Raw genomic sequence first — 18295 nt, forward strand, 5'->3', positions numbered from 1 at the left:
TTCGGATATCTTCCTCCATAAAATATTAATATCGTTCCAAAACACTAAAAATAATAAAATGAAAGATTATATATTTAATGGAACAATTTTTTTATAATGTATTTCAATTTAATTTAATAAATCTGGATATATTCAATAATTTATATATAAACTATTTTTATATAGATACAGTGGCCGTCAAAACTGGTCGCATGTTTTCATATTTTGCCTATACGCACTATCTTCTTCTTCATTTCTTAGTCTATAGCAATGAAATATAGTTCATTCGAAAGAGTAAACTCTGGACAATTATATGGTAACACAGACATCGCAGTAGAGCCAGTATACTGGTAGTAATTGGCACTTAAAGTCCGACGGTACATGCGACCAGTTTTGACGGCATTAATAAGTCAACATTTTTACACACTTTATTTAAAAAAATTAATATTTGTTATGTTCTGGTAAAGTAAAAGAAATAACAAAGATAAACCAAAAGAATACTTTTTGAGACTGAACTTTATTTAAGACAATCTTAATTGTTAAAAGAAATCATTACAAAGTCTGCTATTTATATTCTTCTATCAATTGGCGGGTAAATGTGTAATTATGAGCGTAGATCCAATCATTGACACGTTTGATTGAAGAATGATCACTGAATCGATTATGAAAATTTTTAATTCGTTGTTTTTATAGATCTTATTGTTCTTTAACTGATCTGGGAGAGTTGTCCCGTCTTCATTGAGAGGAAAGATATATTTATATGAAATGCCTCCAGTCAGATCAAAGTTGACTAGGTACCTGATCCCTTATTATTCATTTACAGAAATGATGAATAGTAAAGATCATGACTTATTTAGTATTCATGTTTATTTTATAGAATGAATCGAATAGTGATAGTTTTATATAAAAAGAAGAAGAATATATTTTATTTAATAAAGATTTAAATTATTATCTTTTATCAATTTTAATATACTTCTTTTAGTTGTGATTATTCAATGTCCGTTATGATCAGACTCTGTTCTACAACATAATCCCCTCCCAGGTATAACTAATACCGTCTAGATCTTTTAGAATTTATATTGCCTTTTAATTTATTACTACTTGTTGTAGAAGAGTGGCTGTTTTCATTAAGATCTGCTCTGGTCTTTCGTTTGCCTGTATGAGAAGTATTTATTAACTTCACATTATTAGATTTTCCTTTATTATTTTGAAGGTCATATCTATATTTAATATCTTCAGGAACTGTACCAACTCTTTGCCAATATTCAGTAATGAATTTAGGATCGGTAAAGTTAGAGGCAGGCTCCCAGGTATCATCGCTCTTATCATAGCCTTTCCATCTGCACTTATAAAGATATTTTCCCTTAAGCTTTTTATGTGCTAAGATGGCTTTTACCTGATAGAATTTATCTGTTGATATAACTTCATCTTGTGAGATGAGTTTTAATGCAGAAGGTGGGTAGTTTTTAGATAACAATTCACCCATTTCATCTTCTAGTACATACGATCCTCCTTGAGTAATTCTTTTTACTTTATAAGGTCCTTCATAGTTAGGATCTAACTTGTTGGTTTTAATATTTACTTTTACCATTACATAGCTATTTTCAGGGATCGTAATTAGTTTATGTGACGCATCAAACTTTTCCTTCTGATTGTTTGTGATTATTTTTGTACGTTCATATATGGCAGGGAATACAATCTCCGTCATTCTTTTTATATTGAAAAGGAGTTGTTTATTTATTTCTTCTTTAGTTGCCTTATTTTTTTCTTTGCTAAAATCTTCAAAGTCATTCATGTTACGACCGTACATTAAAGTGAAGGGTGGCGTCTTAGTGCGTTCATTATGTTTACCATTCAAGTAGAGTTGTGTAGAAGGAACATATAAATCCCAGTCTGCTTTAGCACCCTCGATTTGTTTCTTTATTGCATTTACAGCAGTTTGTACCCAACGTTCACTTACTCCATTAGCTCTGGGATGATAACTAGATATGAGTCTATGGTCATAACCAGCATTTTCAGCAAGTAATTGCATAAGCTCATTTACAAATTCACCACCATTATCAGATTGGATTACACGTGGAAAACCATAATGCGAGAAGACATCGATTAAAGCTTTTACAATCGTCATAGATTGCTTATCAGGCAAGGGTTTCAATACACAGTAACGTGTAGCAATGTCAACCATAATCAATAAGTAATTGTTGTCATTCAAGGAAGTTTTCATGGGACCAGCTAAGTCAATGCCCCAACTATCTCCAGGTAATGTGGCAGTAATGGGTCTTAGAGGATTATAACCCTTTTTGATTATGTTAAATTGTTGGCATGGAATACAACTCTTAACAAGTTCTACGGCTTCATTTTTCAGATTGAACCAGTAGATACCTTTACGTTTTAAGGCATGGTAAATTGCATCAGAATCAAAGTGTCCTTTAATATGCTCACGTAGAAGAAGTAGTTTACGTTCTTCTGGATCCGAAGGTGTCATGTATTCACCTTTGTCTTCACTGGGTAGTTTTACTGCTGCTCTATTCAAAAGATGAGGCTTATCCCCTCCCAGTTCATTGACAGGATCTTCAATTTCATATAGACGAGAAAGTGTATCAGGGAGAATATTATCTACACCTGGTAAATGAACGACTTTAAAATCATATTGGAGCAGTGTATCGAACCAATTTATGAGCATAGCGTTAGCAATCTTTTGCGTATGAAGATAAGTGAGTGCCTTATGATCAGTATACAGGGTAAATTTGTTTCCCCATAAATACTTATGGAACCTCTTCAGAGCATATACAACAAGCCATAAATTAATCTGATAACCATAACGCTACAGGCCATAAAAGAGAAAATTACAAAACATTGGGACAGTTTTGTCGCTCACTGTACTTTCCCATTTATCTTTTGATACAGAATGACACCTATACCAACGTTAGAGGCATCGGTAGCGACATAGAAAGGTTGATTCATATCAGGGTATGAAAGAATTACATTTTCTAACAATACTTTCTTTAAGTTGTCAAAACATTGTTGGTGCTTATCATTCCATAACTTAATCAATGATTTTTCATTTCTTAACGCATCCAATGGAGCTAATAATGCGGATGCTTTAGGAATATGAGGACGGAAATAATTTATGAGTCCACAGTATCTCATTATATCCTTTCCAGTCTTGGGGACAGGAAATTCTTGCACATTAGCAACTTTACGAAGGTCAAGAGAAACACCTTTAGGAGATATTCTGAAACCAAGTAAATTAATTTTGCGTTGAAAAAATGTACATTTATCAGGATTTAACTTGAGATTTACTTTAGTAAGTTTATCGATTACTTGCTTCAAGTGTTGCTTATGCTCTTCAATGGAAGTAGATGCTACAACTATGTCATCAACAAAACATTTAGCAAAGGACATGTTTTCTAATGCGATGCTCATAGTTCTCTGCATTACACTGGATACATGCTTTAAACCAAAAGGAGTACCAACAGGTATATACTGTACAGAGTTCCAAGAGAAAGCTAATTTATGTGCATGCTCTTCATTCATTTTTAAAGAGTTAAAAGCAGATTTAAGGTCCAAAGTGGAATATACAGTTGCTCCTTTCAATTCCTCAAATAATTCAGAAATTTTAGGTAAGGGCATTCTGTCAATTGACTTTAGAAGAGCATTAACATGTCTGGGATCATGGCACACACGGTAACCAGTTACTTCACCCTTAGCATTGGTCTTCTTTACTACAGTCAAAGCTGAGTTCCACTCGGTGTTAGCAGGAGCTCTTTTGATTACACCATTCTCCAGCCATTCATCTATCTGATCTTGTACTATCTTATGATATGCTAAAGGCACAGGATAGGGACGTCGATAAGATGTGACACCTTCAGGAGTTTCAATCGAGACAACAGATTCCGGTATAGTACAAAAGGAACCTTTAGGTATTGCTTGATTTAATTGGATTAATGGTTTAATGTAGTTTAATGCTTGTTGATGTTCATTAGATGAACCAGCGGGGCAGTTCTCTAATTCAGACATCTCATCATCAACTTTATTCAAGAGTTCACTAAAGTCATTGAATTTATGCTCAGGTACTTTGGAATTGTCTAAAGATACTTTACTATCATCCCATTTATAAGGAAGACCAGTAAGACCAATACCAAGTTTACTCATAAAATCAGTACCAATACTCATATCATGATCATTTGTTAAATTCATTACTTCAAAGGTATGATTAAAACTTTTTCCATTACACTTAATGTTTACTTCAGTTAAACCAATTCTCTTAGTAGTAGAGTCAGAGTCAGCTAACTTTATGACATTATTATTTTTAGGAGGAATAATTAAAAAATTATTTTGGAAACAAAATTTTTTATTTATAGAGGAAAAATTTGCTCCAGTATCCAAAATTGTGATGGCTTTTCTATTGTTTACAAGTATAGGAAAAGTTATAGAATTATCATTAGTACTTTTAAAGTCTCGAGTAACTATTAATTCTTTTTCTTTTTTAGACTTACAGTCAAGTGCCATACGGTTGAGAGGGCTGTTTATCTCACATTCATCCTCTTCATCGGATACATTATTTTCAGTTCTTACGGCCATTCGGTTTATATGTACAACATTGTCCTTATTATTGCTATTATTATTCTTAGCATCTAAGAACTCTTTGCACTTATGACCTTGGAACCAATCCTTGTGGCAGTAAGTACATGGCTTGGGCTTATACTTTCCCTTATTTGCCATAGGTGTCTTGAACTTGTTGGCCAATACTTTATTAGTTCCAAAAGGAGCTTTACTAGTATTACCAGCATTACGAGGTGTACGTTCATCATCGTTCATCGGACGAGCACGTTTATGGGGAGTCTTGGCAGCAAAAGCAGAATCTTCACCAGAGGCAAGTACCAAGTCGATTATTTGATTGATCGAACTAGGTAAGCGAGAACCAAAGTGAGATGAGATCGCTAATTGCGCGACAGACTTGACGGATGCTTTTAATGAAGCAAAGTAAGTGACAGCAAGGAGAGTACTGTCTTCCATACCAGCTTCACGACGCATCTTCTGGAAACGATTCGAGTATTCCCTGTTACTCTCGTACGCGCCTTGACACATTGAACCCACTTCGACCATAAGAAGGAACTTGCGATAGGGTGTGTCAAAATGATCCAGGATCATCGGACGGACTTGTTTCCAAGAGAGATTCTTTTCGAGTAGTGCTTCTCTACACCAAGAGACTTGCTCAGGGTTCATACAAAGAGGCAGCAAGCGTTCCCAATTAGAATTTAGAGCTTGACCGTGGGCATGCAAGACAGTTTCAAAAGTGTTACAGAAGTCATATGCACTGTCGTAGCATTCGGCTTTCTTCTTCCACAGAGCATCACCTTTTAACTGTAATGTAGGCAAATCATTTGGTACAACCAGACGAAGAAAATGATTATTGGCACCATCAGCAGGGGTTTTCACCTCTTCGAACATGGCAGTAAAGGATTTCAGAGCCTCCTTTGCTCTGTTTACCTTTTCTTCGCACTCCTTGAACTTCTGATGAGCAGTAAGAGCGGCAGCAGGATCAGAATCGTCTTCATTCAGAACCATATATTCCATAAAGTGCAATTTGGCGTGGTTCTTGAGATTTTCAATGATTTGGAACTTGCGATTTATGATATCAGCAGTGGATTCCAGCACTTTAGGAGCAGGTGTAGCAGTATCCGTATCCATAGGGGTAGGTTCAGAAGCGTACTTGCTAGCCATACTTCCTTGAGGTTCGGACAGAGGAGAAGTCATATCAAACACCACAGAGCCTTCAGTTTTAGGGGTACTTGTGACAACGGGGTCAACCATGGGAGTTTCTTTAGCAGTAGACATAGTAGGATAAAGTGTTGAATTCAAAAAGTAAAATGTTATGTTCTGGTAAAGTAAAAGAAATAACAAAGATAAACCAAAAGAATACTTTTTGAGACTGAACTTTATTTAAGACAATCTTAATTGTTAAAAGAAATCATTACAAAGTCTGCTATTTATATTCTTCTATCAATTGGCGGGTAAATGTGTAATTATGAGCGTAGATCCAATCATTGACACGTTTGATTGAAGAATGATCACTGAATCGATTATGAAAATTTTTAATTCGTTGTTTTTATAGATCTTATTGTTCTTTAACTGATCTGGGAGAGTTGTCCCGTCTTCATTGAGAGGAAAGATATATTTATATGAAATGCCTCCAGTCAGATCAAAGTTGACTAGGTACCTGATCCCTTATTATTCATTTACAGAAATGATGAATAGTAAAGATCATGACTTATTCAGTGTTCATGTTTACTTTATAGAATGAATCTAATAGTGATAGTTTTATATAAAAAGAAGAAAAATATATTTTATTTAATAAAGATTTAAATTATTATCTTTTATCGATTTTAATATACTTCTTTTAGTTGTGATTGTTCAATGTCCGTTATGATCAGACTCTCTTCTACAACAATATTTAGTCCAACGACCTTTTGCTTTAATAACTGCAGCACACCTTTTCGGCATACTTTCGATGTATTTTTGGCATTCTTCTTTGGAAATGGCATACCAGGTCTGACCTATACGCTCCCATAGCTCATGCATACTAGTTGGTGGTGTCTCATAGCTATGAAATAGCTCTCTCTTTAAATGAGCCCACATATGCTCTATGGGATTTAGGTCTGGTGATTGAGGAGGCCATTCCAATGCTTCAAATGGCTGCTGGTCAATCCATTCTTTCACTACCTTCGATGTATGCTTCGGATCATTGTCCTGCTGAAACACCATTTTGGAGGAATCCAAGCCATAACTTTCCATTGTCTTGAGTAAGTCATCTTTTAAGACCTCAAGGTAGCCTTCGCTATTCATACGATGACCTACATCAACTATCCACCCAACTCCTTCCCATGTAATGCAGCTCCAGACCATGATATTGCCGCCTCCATGCTTGACGGTTTGCTGTACATGTCGCGAGTTCAATTCCTCATGGGGTAGTTTCCATGCATAAGCCTTTCCGTCGGATGCAAAACGATTTACTTTAGTCTCATCAGAGAATATGACCCGTTTCAAGTCATCCACAGTCCAATGTTGGTGCGATTTGGCCCACTGAAGGCGTTTCACGATGTTTTGGCTGCGTAGCAAAGGTTTTTGAGGCTTGACAAACGCTATAAAGCCAGCTTTTTTAAGAACGCGGCGTACGGTACTGTCACTTACTGACATTCCAAATTCTTCTTTTAGAGCTTTTTGGATCTCTACAGCGTTATTTTTTCTTCCTAAGGTGACTAATCTCCGGATGTAGTTCACCATGCGTTGGCTAATTAGAGATGGGCGACCACCTTCATCAACATTTCCACTCATCTTAAGAGATGAGCGGTACTTCTGAACAGTGGTACAACTAACACCAACTTGTTTTGCTATTTTGTTGTTTGACTTCTTGGATCTCAGCAATGAGTAGATGTTGTTTGCTTTGTCATTTGAAATTGCACGCATGTCGGATCTGCAATGGTATAATGTCTTAATGGAGTGCTGCAATTTAACAAAAAAACACTTACATGTAGATGATATTACGATGAAAGAAGAAAGAGAGAAAAAAAATATAAAAAAATTATTATTAAGCCACATTTTTGTGACTATATTATGTTAGTTATAAACGCCGTCAAAATTGGTCGCATGTACCGTCGGACTTTGAGGGCCCATTATTACCAGTATATTGGGTCTACGGTGATTTCTGTGCTACCATATGATTTTCCAGAGTTTGCTCTTTCGAATGATGTATATATTATTGTAATACGCCAAGAAATGAAGTAGAAGGTAGTCTGTATAGGCAAAATATGAAAACATGCGACCAGTTTTGACGGCCACTGTATTTATAATAATATTGATTATTAAAATGGTAGTAGACATCCCTCAAGATAACTATTACTTATTATTTTTTCAAAAAAATTGAATTCTTATAATAAAAAAGATAAATGAACCTTAATAATTCAAGTGATATACAATTGAAATTAGATGCAGAATATAAAAGTTTAACAAAAGATTTCTGGAAATTTTTATCATATGGTTGGCCTATAATTGAATTAAAAAAATTTCATACAAAACGACCAACTGAAATACCTAAAATAAATGAAATAAAAAATTTATTAGTGAAAAAATTAGGAATAATACCAGTTTATTTCTTTTTAATTATAATATTTGGTGATATAGATTATAGAGGTCCTTATAATAATATAGAAAAAGGATTATTAGTGTTATATTTTATTATTGAATGTAAGTCATTTGAAGAAATGGATAAATATATACCAAAAAGCACATTTCATCAGATATATAGGCAATTTTATAGCTCAGAAAAAATAGAAAAGAATAAAAAAGTTTTAGATTATACATTAAATAATTTGTTTTCAAATATAAAAATTAGACTTTATAATGTGTTGTATCCACACAACTAATAAAGTGAACATTCATGGATAAACTTGGATACTACAGAATTATAGTCTAACCAGATCTCTATTAATAAACGTGAGAATTCTGCAATAGCCAATCTTGCCCTGTTGTCCTACCAGCGTTCTAAAAGACTATATCGGAACCTGATTACAACAACGGCAGTTCAATCCTATTCTATAATTATCGTTAGATCAATAGTTTAATTACTTCATTGTCCCTTGATTCGTCAAGTAGACAGCGGCTATTGATTATCCACTATCCTTCCTTATATTCCATATCATTCTTTTAACCGATCAATTGAAATAGCGGTAAAGACCCAGACATTCAAAAAGTATAAATGCCCTCAATATTTTTTATTAATAAAGTCATATATAATCTTTAGTTTCACAACTATCGTCTTTTTGTAGTTTTTGTCTTCTATTTCATATTTGGCAAAACATAATGGAATAATTAACAATCCTGAATTATTTTATCATGTAACAATGCATATTGATGGCCATGATACAAGAGGAATAGTTTATGGTGCAGAAGATAAGAAAATATATTATAGTTATAAATTGAAGAAAAATGGTTTTAGAACACAAGTTGCTATAGATAATACAGGAATGGTTTTATTTGTTTCAGATAGCTTACCATGTGCAACTAATAATGATGGATCTATGTTTAATTCTATGAATATTCAAAATAAAATAAATAATATGGATTGTATTGCTCTTGATGGAGGATATAATTTATATATAAATAATACAATTAATAATTCAAATTTAGATAAACACAATTTTGTAACACCTACAGTAGGTCACAAAACTGCTGCAAGGAATCCATTTTTCTTGGTTTTTGTAGCGCACATCCTGTTACAATGGCACAAACTGCCTCTGTTCCCACATAGTAAATCTTCTACATGTCTTGAAAAATCCGAAAGAGTTTATGCCCTATTGGATAAGTATTGAAGGAAGTATGAGGCGCGCAATTTGAAAATTTGAAAAAATGAAAATTTGAACGGAATGAACTTATTTATTAATATCTAGTTGGTCCTACTTTTCTATTAATAATCTCTTGAGTTCTTTCCGGAATGTTATCTACATGTCCTTGGCAAAGATCTTTATGGAAGTCATTTCATATTTCATCAACTCGTTCCCAAAACACATCCATGTTCTTTGCTCTATATTCGTAATAGTTGAATTTCAACTTCAATTGATGTCCTACGTGCTCGATTGAATTTAAGTCGGGGATCTAAGCTGGCCAATAGTTAACATAGCTCTCTTGGTGACTACATAACTAGGCTATTGTAGATTATGCCTTGTGCTTTGTGTTATTATCATGCTAAAACTAAATGTTGGACCAGTCGAAATTGTAGTACTTCATAGTATCACGAAGCGTAGTGTTCAAAATATGCTGGTAAACACCCGAGTTCAAGTTTCCATCGTAAATTTAGCAAGCATATCCTGGTCCTTCAGAGATTATACAACCCCAGGGCATCATTTTGCTAGCTCCATGATTGATTGCAAAATCCAGGTCATGATGTTGAAGAAGGTCACTTGGCCGTTTCCAATAGTGATCAGCATCATCAAAGCCCTATACGCTGAGCTTGGTCTCATTAAAGTACACTGTTTGCTGTCAGTCACTCATTGCCTAATCCTGATGCTCCTTGACCCGTTCTAACTGATGCTACGTATGCGTTTTTGTCTGAAATTGCTTCTTTTTTGCTATCAGAAAATGGAACTCCATTGATTTCAGTACGTTAATTTCTGACTGGTATGAGGTATCATAGCCAAATCCAACCAGCTCCCGGTACACCTCTTTAGAAGCCTTTAGAACCCATTCCATGACTTTTCTTTTGATTAACCGCTTCGTCACTTTGGAGACTACTGTAGGTCTACCACCTGTGTTTACTGTCCTACTTGAAAACAGCCGTCTAGAGTATCTACTAACAGTTGTGTTTTGCCAAATATGAAATAGAAGACAAAAACTACAAAAAGACGATAGTTGTGAAACTAAAGATTATATATGACTTTATTAATAAAAAATATTGAGGGTATTTATACTTTTTGAATGTCTGGGTCTTTACCGCTATTTCAATTGATCGGTTAAAAGAATGATATGGAATATAAGGAAGGATAGTGGATAATCAATAGCCGCTGTCTACTTGACGAATCAAGGGACAATGAAGTAATTAAACTATTGATCTAACGATAATTATAGAATAGGATTGAACTGCCGTTGTTGTAATCAGGTTCCGATATAGTCTTTTAGAACGCTGGTAGGACAACAGGGCAAGATTGGCTATTGCAGAATTCTCACGTTTATTAATAGAGATCTGGTTAGACTATAATTCTGTAGTATCCAAGTTTATCCATGAATGTTCACTTTATTAGTTGTGTGGATACAACATAAACCATAAAGAAAGCAGGCAATACGATTTTACTAAAGTAAAAGTACTATTAGAGCAGGAATAGAATATATATAATATTAAGAACTTACCTTTTATAAAAAAGAGAAGAAGAAAAAAAAAAAGAGAGAAGTGCTTTTTTTGTAGTCTTATTTTTACCAATGTTACACTTATTCACTGTCTATCCATGTTAGAAATCAAAAACAGTTGCTTTTCATGTAGTTTATACTTAATTATATCCCAAAAGATAACTTATACATTGTTTGAACAAGTTTTATTACTTGAGTGCAATATCTTTAACATGGAGAGTATTCTTTTTTTCTTTTCTTTTTTTATTTTAGGTTAAAACAAAAGAAAAATCTGTGTCTTAACGAACTACAGCAGTAAAACAGCTTTTTTTTTCTCCCTGGTTTTGTTTCATGAAATACACTAGATTCCAAAGTTACAAAAAATAAAAAAGAAAGCTCAAATTCTGGTCAAATGTAAGTTTATAAAAAAAAATAGCAACCAAGTCTAATATCGGTTTCTTTTTTTTTTTTTTAATATTAGGAATTCCTAATGGGACACATTCCGATGACGAACATGAACCTCATGAGTAAAGTTGTTCTTTCTAGTACTATAAAACTATAGGAATATCAAACTTATATTGTTGCCTGTTGCTAAAAAGTTCTTTTTGGTAAAGAAAGTTGTCATTGCTCACATCTCTAATGGCTAATGGCTAATGGCTAATGGCAAATTACACCCATGTGCAAACATAAAGTAAGTAATGAAGGAGTATAAACTTAAAAAACATATATTCTTTTATATTGTTTGTCATAAAAAATAATAAAGCAATCTATTTACTTGATAAACAAAAGTGTTTTGTATGTATTTGTTAATTACAACTGCTTTGTAACAAAATATTAGCAGAGCTTCTTTATTTTTTATTCTTTTAGAATGTACATGTATTCTTTTATTATAATTTAAGATCATATGTGTATTTATAAAGTATATAATTGTTAGATTATTGTTTTCATTTGGATAATGAACCTTTTATTGCTATACTCTTTTCTTTTTCTTTTTTTTATCTTAGTCTTTTTCTTTTTACCAAGTCTTTTTTTTTAACTTAGTCTTTTTTTTTTTTTTTTTCACAAACACGACTATTTTGTTGCGTTCTGTAACACGTTTGTAATGACCTAAGCTAAAAATCACAAACCACCTTCCTAATATGTATTCTTCTGAACAAAATAATCCAAAAGTGCTTTTGATTTCCGCATTTTGCCCTCAAAAATAAAAAAAAGACATCGGTCTTTCAACAGTAGAGGGGAACAGGATTTCCAAAAAAAGACCATTTGAAAAAAAAAGACACTTTTTTAAAACATGAATAACTTTATGAATACTTATCTCACAAAAAAAACAAAAATATTGTTCAATTTCTTTATTTTTTTCGCACCTGAATCTTTTTTCAAAATTCGAAAATGACCAATACAGCGAAAGTTAATTTTTTTCATTTAATCAAAGACGTCCAAAACGTTGATTTTTAGATGCAACTGTTGTAGAAGAGAGTCTGATCATAACGGACATTGAACAATCACAACTAAAAGAAGTATATTAAAATCGATAAAAGATAATAATTTAAATCTTTATTAAATAAAATATATTTTTCTTCTTTTTATATAAAACTATCACTATTAGATTCATTCTATAAAGTAAACATGAACACTGAATAAGTCATGATCTTTACTATTCATCATTTCTGTAAATGAATAATAAGGGATCAGGTACCTAGTCAACTTTGATCTGACTGGAGGCATTTCATATAAATATATCTTTCCTCTCAATGAAGACGGGACAACTCTCCCAGATCAGTTAAAGAACAATAAGATCTATAAAAACAACGAATTAAAAATTTTCATAATCGATTCAGTGATCATTCTTCAATCAAACGTGTCAATGATTGGATCTACGCTCATAATTACACATTTACCCGCCAATTGATAGAAGAATATAAATAGCAGACTTTGTAATGATTTCTTTTAACAATTAAGATTGTCTTAAATAAAGTTCAGTCTCAAAAAGTATTCTTTTGGTTTTATTACTATTTTGATAATTACCTTTACCAGAACATAACAGCAATAAATGATTGTGGATGTTGAAAATCACCAATTATTTGCAGTGTCCATCTCTTGTCTTTTTCTTGATAAAGTCTTTTCCCTTTGTTTGATTTCACCTATCAAATGCTCTTGGCGTTCTGCATAAAAAGATAATGCGCTTGGAGAGACATTCATATCCTTAACACTGTTTTTATTAGAGGAAGTTGGAATGTTGTTGGTACTTTGACAAATGCAACTATTTTTGGAGGAAGTTGGGATATCATTGATGCCTTGACAAATGCAGCTGTTATGGTACACTTCTTCAACCAAGTCAGCATTATACTCCACCTCTTTGCTGTTAAAGTCATAGGCTTTTCGTACGTAAACTTTGCCCAAACGACTGCATACCGGCATATTCATAGTTGAAAAAAAATGGAAAAATGTTGCTGCATCCTTCTTACTTGCAAAGTGTAAGTGGCAGAAGTTGACATTTCCATTTTCCTTTTTAACGTGTATAGGTTTTACTTGGATACATTTGTCAAGAATGGGTTTGATGTCCTTTGAGTTCAGATTACCAAGTGTTGCACCTCCAAGGAAGACGTGTTGTTCAGATATATTACATGCGTTGGTTATCATTTTTCAACAACTTATAGCGGAAGATACGCATCATATCCTCATATAAGACACAAATTACGTCACGATTTCGTCCGCCAATCATTATCGTCATATATACTATTTATCCATGCTTTTACTTAACATAACTTCATTACTTAACTTAACATAACATAATTTCAGCTTCACTTACTTGACATAACATAATATCAACTTAATTTAACAAGGGGAGCTTTGGTGGAAATGACCACACTGCTGAGTTATCTCAGTGTCGAACTGCTCTCTGTGGTTGCGGTTTCTCCCTTTATATTCGAGATTTTATCTTGACATATAAGAAAAAAAATATAAATCATCTGGAATAGTTTAAATAATAAAATGATTATTTGTTTCAGCTTTTATACATATATTGTGCGCCAATAATTGTTCTTCTTTAATGGTAATTTGCGTAGTGCTCTACAAGTAAGAGTTTAGGCGTGATTTGGAGTTAGGAAAGTCCTCAAACTGCTTAGTCAAGTCTTCTATGATATCGTCAGCAAAGTCCTGAGAAACCTGATCAATCAAACGCTCCATATAATCTTCATGTTCGGTAATGATGGGCCACGTTCTTGACTTTTGTATGGCACTTCTCCCGTCTCTTGAAAGCTTTCCCACCATCTTCTAGCAGTACGTGATGTTGTATAATGGTAAAAATAATTGGAAAAGAGATAGAAAAAAAAATAAACAGTTTGGGTACTTTTTGAGACTGATCTTTATTTCTGTTTAAGTTAAAGTAAAAATTATTCTAATTAAAGACAGGTATTTATATCTTATTGAGTGAGTGGCTTTGATATTTTTTGTTGTCAGCATTCTTCTAGTCTTCAGGTCTTTAGCAAGTGTCATTTCTAATTATGTTTATGACAACTTTTCATTTGTTCTTTTGTATGTCTGTCATAGATTATCTTTTATTCTGGGAGTTCCTCACTGATTTAAATAATGTTATTTCAATTATGTGAAAGATTAGCAATATTCCTGACATTGGATTGGATTTGATTATTTTAGTTGATACTTCTTCTTATCAAAGAACTCTCATGAATACAATACATATTCTAAAAGAGCATGTTTAATTGGAATTGATTGTATGATCTTATTTAAATAAAACTTATATTTTATTTTATTTTAATTATGATCTTGTATTAAGACTTATATTTATTAATGTCAATTAGAATCAGTTACTCTTCTACAACACCCAATAGCATAATTGACAATACAAGCTAGGAACAGGCTAAACTAATAATTAGAAATAGTAATCATCTATTCTGTCGAATTGACCATAAATCTGTCCTAATTCTTTATCCGTATCATGTCTATAAATACTCTCACTTTTTACATGTAGAATTGAACACATTCAATCTTAGTTATCTTAACTTAATAAAGAGATACCAAGTTCTAACAGTATTTCTTTATCTTTGTTGTTATACTACCTTTTACCTAAAACTCCCCTTTCCTAACATCTACAAAAAAAAATTAAAAATATGATATGTAAGTTCAACACCAATTGATACGTGTATACTTAATCTTGGGATTTCAAGTTTTGAGAAAAGAAAGATTCACATGTTGATTTTAAAAATATATTCATAAAATAATTCTCAGTATTCTGTTGCGCCGCCTTTAGCTATGATAACTGCTTCACATCGCTTCTTTATGCTTCGAACTAACCGGTCGGCATATACATCATCCAGTCTTGCATCCTCTTCTTGTAGAGCCACCTTCAATTACTCCAAGTTTTTAGTGGACGATCTTTTTTTCTCAATTTGTCTTTTATGAACATTCCAAACATGCTTTATGGGATTTAAGTCAATGCTTTTGGCAGGCCAGTACTTAAAACCTCCTAATTTGGTGGGTTTCCTTCCACCATCGAGCATAACCATCTGTATGACAGGAAGCTCCATCCTCTTGGAAGATGAAATTCCTCTCCTGATGCAACGTGACATTTGTAAACCAAGGATAAAACCTGTTAGCCAGAATATTGACGTATGTTCCTTGATCTACAGAACCAGTGTCAATAATTTCTAAAGGTCCGGAATCTCCTCCCAAACCATAGCACCACCACCACCCCACGTTACTGTAGATATCATATTTCTTTCATCATAACGCTCTCCTCCCTTCCTGAGCACTCTTTTTCCGCGTTTACTGCCTTCTACAGAAAAATGCGATTCATCAAACGAAACAACATTTCTCCATTGATCTTCGGTCTAATTGAGATGTTCCTTCGCCCATCGAAGCTTACTTTTGCGGCGTCTTGCAGTCAATCTATGCTTGTAAGCTACTCTGTACGATTTGAAGTCAAGTTGATCGACATACAATCGAAGAGTGTCTGTACAAACAAAAACATCCAGTTTTGCTAATTCCGTATTTATTTCTTTATAAAAGGCAAAAGGAACCTCTCTGATTATCCTCTTCAAGTGTCTTTCAGTTCTTTCATTTATTTTCAATGGACGATCTGTTTGCTTGTGAGGTAAAGGGCTGTCATAATTATCAATCTTAGATTTTGTATCTTGCACAGTGAATTTGTTCAAGCCAACATGTTCTGCTGTGTCTCTAATCGTATGATGTGTTCTAAGAAAATAAAACCCCATGCTTTACTTTCTTTTGTTTCATTTTCAGACATAGCTAAAGGTCGGGTGCAATCTTTGGAGTTTTGAGCTGACGTGTTTTTTTAATGTGTTGATGGATGAGGAAAGGGAAACTTTATTTTGTTATGAGCATAAACTTTTCCTCAATAAATTTCTTCGATCGAAAATTTATTTGGTATCATTGTATTCTGAGACGAAGTTTGCATCGAATGGACTCTCACTCTCATCTTTACTCAATAAAGAGGTTCAAGAGACTCATTGATTGCTTGACTTATTTGTTAGTTCTATTAATCGAGAGACATAACACGCCTATTCCACAATAGTGACAGTTAAATAAGCTTTTTCAATCATTTTGACTTTATTCTTATTTAAAATTTTAACCTTTGGATATAAAAGTCCATTATACAAGATGAGCAAAGAATTATCATCTATACACTGACCTTCACTGTAAGCAAGGAGCAGCTCTATTAGCAGCTGTTTAGGCTCTGTTGGCTTTCTTTCTCTAGGCTTCCTCATTTGCTTGATTTTCTTTACTTTTTCTAAAACTTATTCACTACCTACATCTTGTTCAAACCCCAGATCCTTCCAATGCTTCGTCTTACTCATCATATTTATTAAAGCATTGACTTCATTTTTCGAGAGAGTTGTATGCGTCGTCCAGTACAAAAGTCTAGAACAGACTGATATATATCCGAGAAGTTCACTTTCGTAAAATTGGAGAGATAGAGGAGTGCTAAATCCCATGTTGTTGAAAACCAAAGATTTAATGCACCAAGGATTTAAGCTAGCTTTCTTTTGGTAATTTCACAGCATTCTTGAGTATGATATCGTTTCGGCTGCGTAAACTGGCGAAAAAAGAATAAACTTTGTGTCAAGAGCTATAACAGAAGATGCAGCGATACCTAGAAACGCGTTTATCTTGCTGCTGTACATAGTATTGCTAAGACCACCAGTAGCAATGATCTCGAATTTTTTGAAAGTAAAACGCAATCCATACCATGATCCTCTATCCTCTTGAAAGCGTTCCATATTGACCACTAGCTTGTCTGGATAATTGTCTAGTTTACTAATGATCGCTACATCGTCCACAGCTTTATCTTTATAGTATATTTCAATCTGAGTGTTGAATACCCAGTTGCTTTCTTGTGTTACTATAAATGAATGAATCAGCAACTCTTTTAGCTTTTCAATAGCATGTTCGATTGTTTGGTTGTTAATAACTAAGTCTTCATCAAAAGGATTTGAATCGATGATTGCTTTATATTCCTTTAAAAGATTAGGAAATTTATTAAAAATAATGCTAGGTAAGAAGTCTTCCGGCGTGATTGTTGCGTATTTTGAGATGTAGACATAGCTTGTGATCGATTAAAGTTGAAAAATAAAGTAAAAAAAGGGAAACTTGATAAGCAATCAGCCTCTTGAACCTCTTTGTTGAGTGAAAACAGGAGAGCCCATTACATACAAACTACGTCTTATTTTATAAAATTAATAATTGAGGAACCGAAGTTGCACTGTAAATTACTAAAGTTGTTTATGAGTACTGATGACTATAGAGCACATAGTGTTATGTAGAGATAGCTTTAAATTATATGACATGGAGATCTTGAGTAATCTCGCACGACTTTTAAGTATTTAACTGAAAATACGACTTAGCTCCTACCAGTGTGAGATTACGTGCAAAATTAAAGTGACTTTGATTGCTAAAGGTGCCTGCATTTTTTTTTTGATAAATGGTAAATACATGATTTCAAGGCGTCTTTTTTTTTGAGTATAGACTATTAAATGAAATTGCACTAACAATATGCAATAAAAACAAGCAATATTTCTGACGAAACAAATGCATAGTAGTACATAAGAACTAAGACTCAGTATCAAAGATGTAATTTTGATAATGCTTCCATATTATTGCGTAATATGGCCAAGATGGTACAAGAAAGACTTATCACAAGGAATTGTAGCAGAGATATGAAAAGAAGCCAAGACGCTTATCAATTATTACAAAGCTTTTATTAGTATCTGAATTTCAATTCTGTACAGTTTTTTGTTTAATAAATACAATATTAGAACGAAAAGGACAAGGAGGGTTCTATACATATCAAAAAGTATGAAGTTTACAATAGTAACAGCATGTACTAAAAGCTTAATGAATATGAATATAAAAAAGTGAAAGAGAAAAAGGAAACGTTTATTGTTTGTTTATCCACTCTGTG

At 33.3% G+C, this 18295-nt stretch overlaps 5 protein-coding genes across 5 annotated transcripts; 1 reads left to right on the forward strand and 4 right to left on the reverse strand.

Annotated features, from left to right (window-relative positions):
- Nucleotides 1-1027: 1027 nt before the first annotated feature.
- RO3G_14802 (uncharacterized protein) lies at nucleotides 1028-5820 on the reverse strand (the record flags this gene model as incomplete). The annotated part of the gene is made up of 4 exons (XM_067669386.1): nucleotides 1028-2674; nucleotides 2863-4010; nucleotides 4083-4379; nucleotides 4479-5820. The coding sequence occupies 4 exons, from the start codon at nucleotides 5818-5820 to the stop codon at nucleotides 1028-1030; spliced, it is 4434 nt and encodes a 1477-aa protein (XP_067525487.1).
- An 854-nt stretch (nucleotides 5821-6674) lies between these two features.
- On the forward strand, nucleotides 6675-6785 carry RO3G_14803 (uncharacterized protein; the record flags this gene model as incomplete). Its single annotated transcript, XM_067669387.1, has 1 exon — nucleotides 6675-6785. One exon carries the CDS (start codon nucleotides 6675-6677, stop codon nucleotides 6783-6785), a length of 111 nt encoding a protein of 36 aa, XP_067525488.1.
- A 3046-nt stretch (nucleotides 6786-9831) lies between these two features.
- RO3G_14804 (uncharacterized protein) lies at nucleotides 9832-10227 on the reverse strand (the record flags this gene model as incomplete). The annotated part of the gene is made up of 2 exons (XM_067669388.1): nucleotides 9832-9975; nucleotides 10141-10227. 2 exons carry the CDS (start codon nucleotides 10225-10227, stop codon nucleotides 9832-9834), a joined length of 231 nt encoding a protein of 76 aa, XP_067525489.1.
- A 2700-nt stretch (nucleotides 10228-12927) lies between these two features.
- Nucleotides 12928-13497, reverse strand: RO3G_14805 (uncharacterized protein; the record flags this gene model as incomplete). The annotated part of the gene is made up of 2 exons (XM_067669389.1): nucleotides 12928-13209; nucleotides 13387-13497. 2 exons carry the CDS (start codon nucleotides 13495-13497, stop codon nucleotides 12928-12930), a joined length of 393 nt encoding a protein of 130 aa, XP_067525490.1.
- Nucleotides 13498-15521: 2024 nt separating this feature from the next.
- On the reverse strand, nucleotides 15522-16120 carry RO3G_14806 (uncharacterized protein; the record flags this gene model as incomplete). Its single annotated transcript, XM_067669390.1, has 3 exons — nucleotides 15522-15574; nucleotides 15740-16048; nucleotides 16096-16120. The coding sequence occupies 3 exons, from the start codon at nucleotides 16118-16120 to the stop codon at nucleotides 15522-15524; spliced, it is 387 nt and encodes a 128-aa protein (XP_067525491.1).
- Nucleotides 16121-18295: the final 2175 nt, after the last annotated feature.

Source organism: Rhizopus delemar, genomic scaffold (genome assembly GCF_000149305.1).
Source record: "Rhizopus delemar RA 99-880 supercont3.15 genomic scaffold, whole genome shotgun sequence".
Taxonomy (NCBI): Eukaryota; Fungi; Mucoromycota; class Mucoromycetes; order Mucorales; family Rhizopodaceae; genus Rhizopus; species Rhizopus delemar.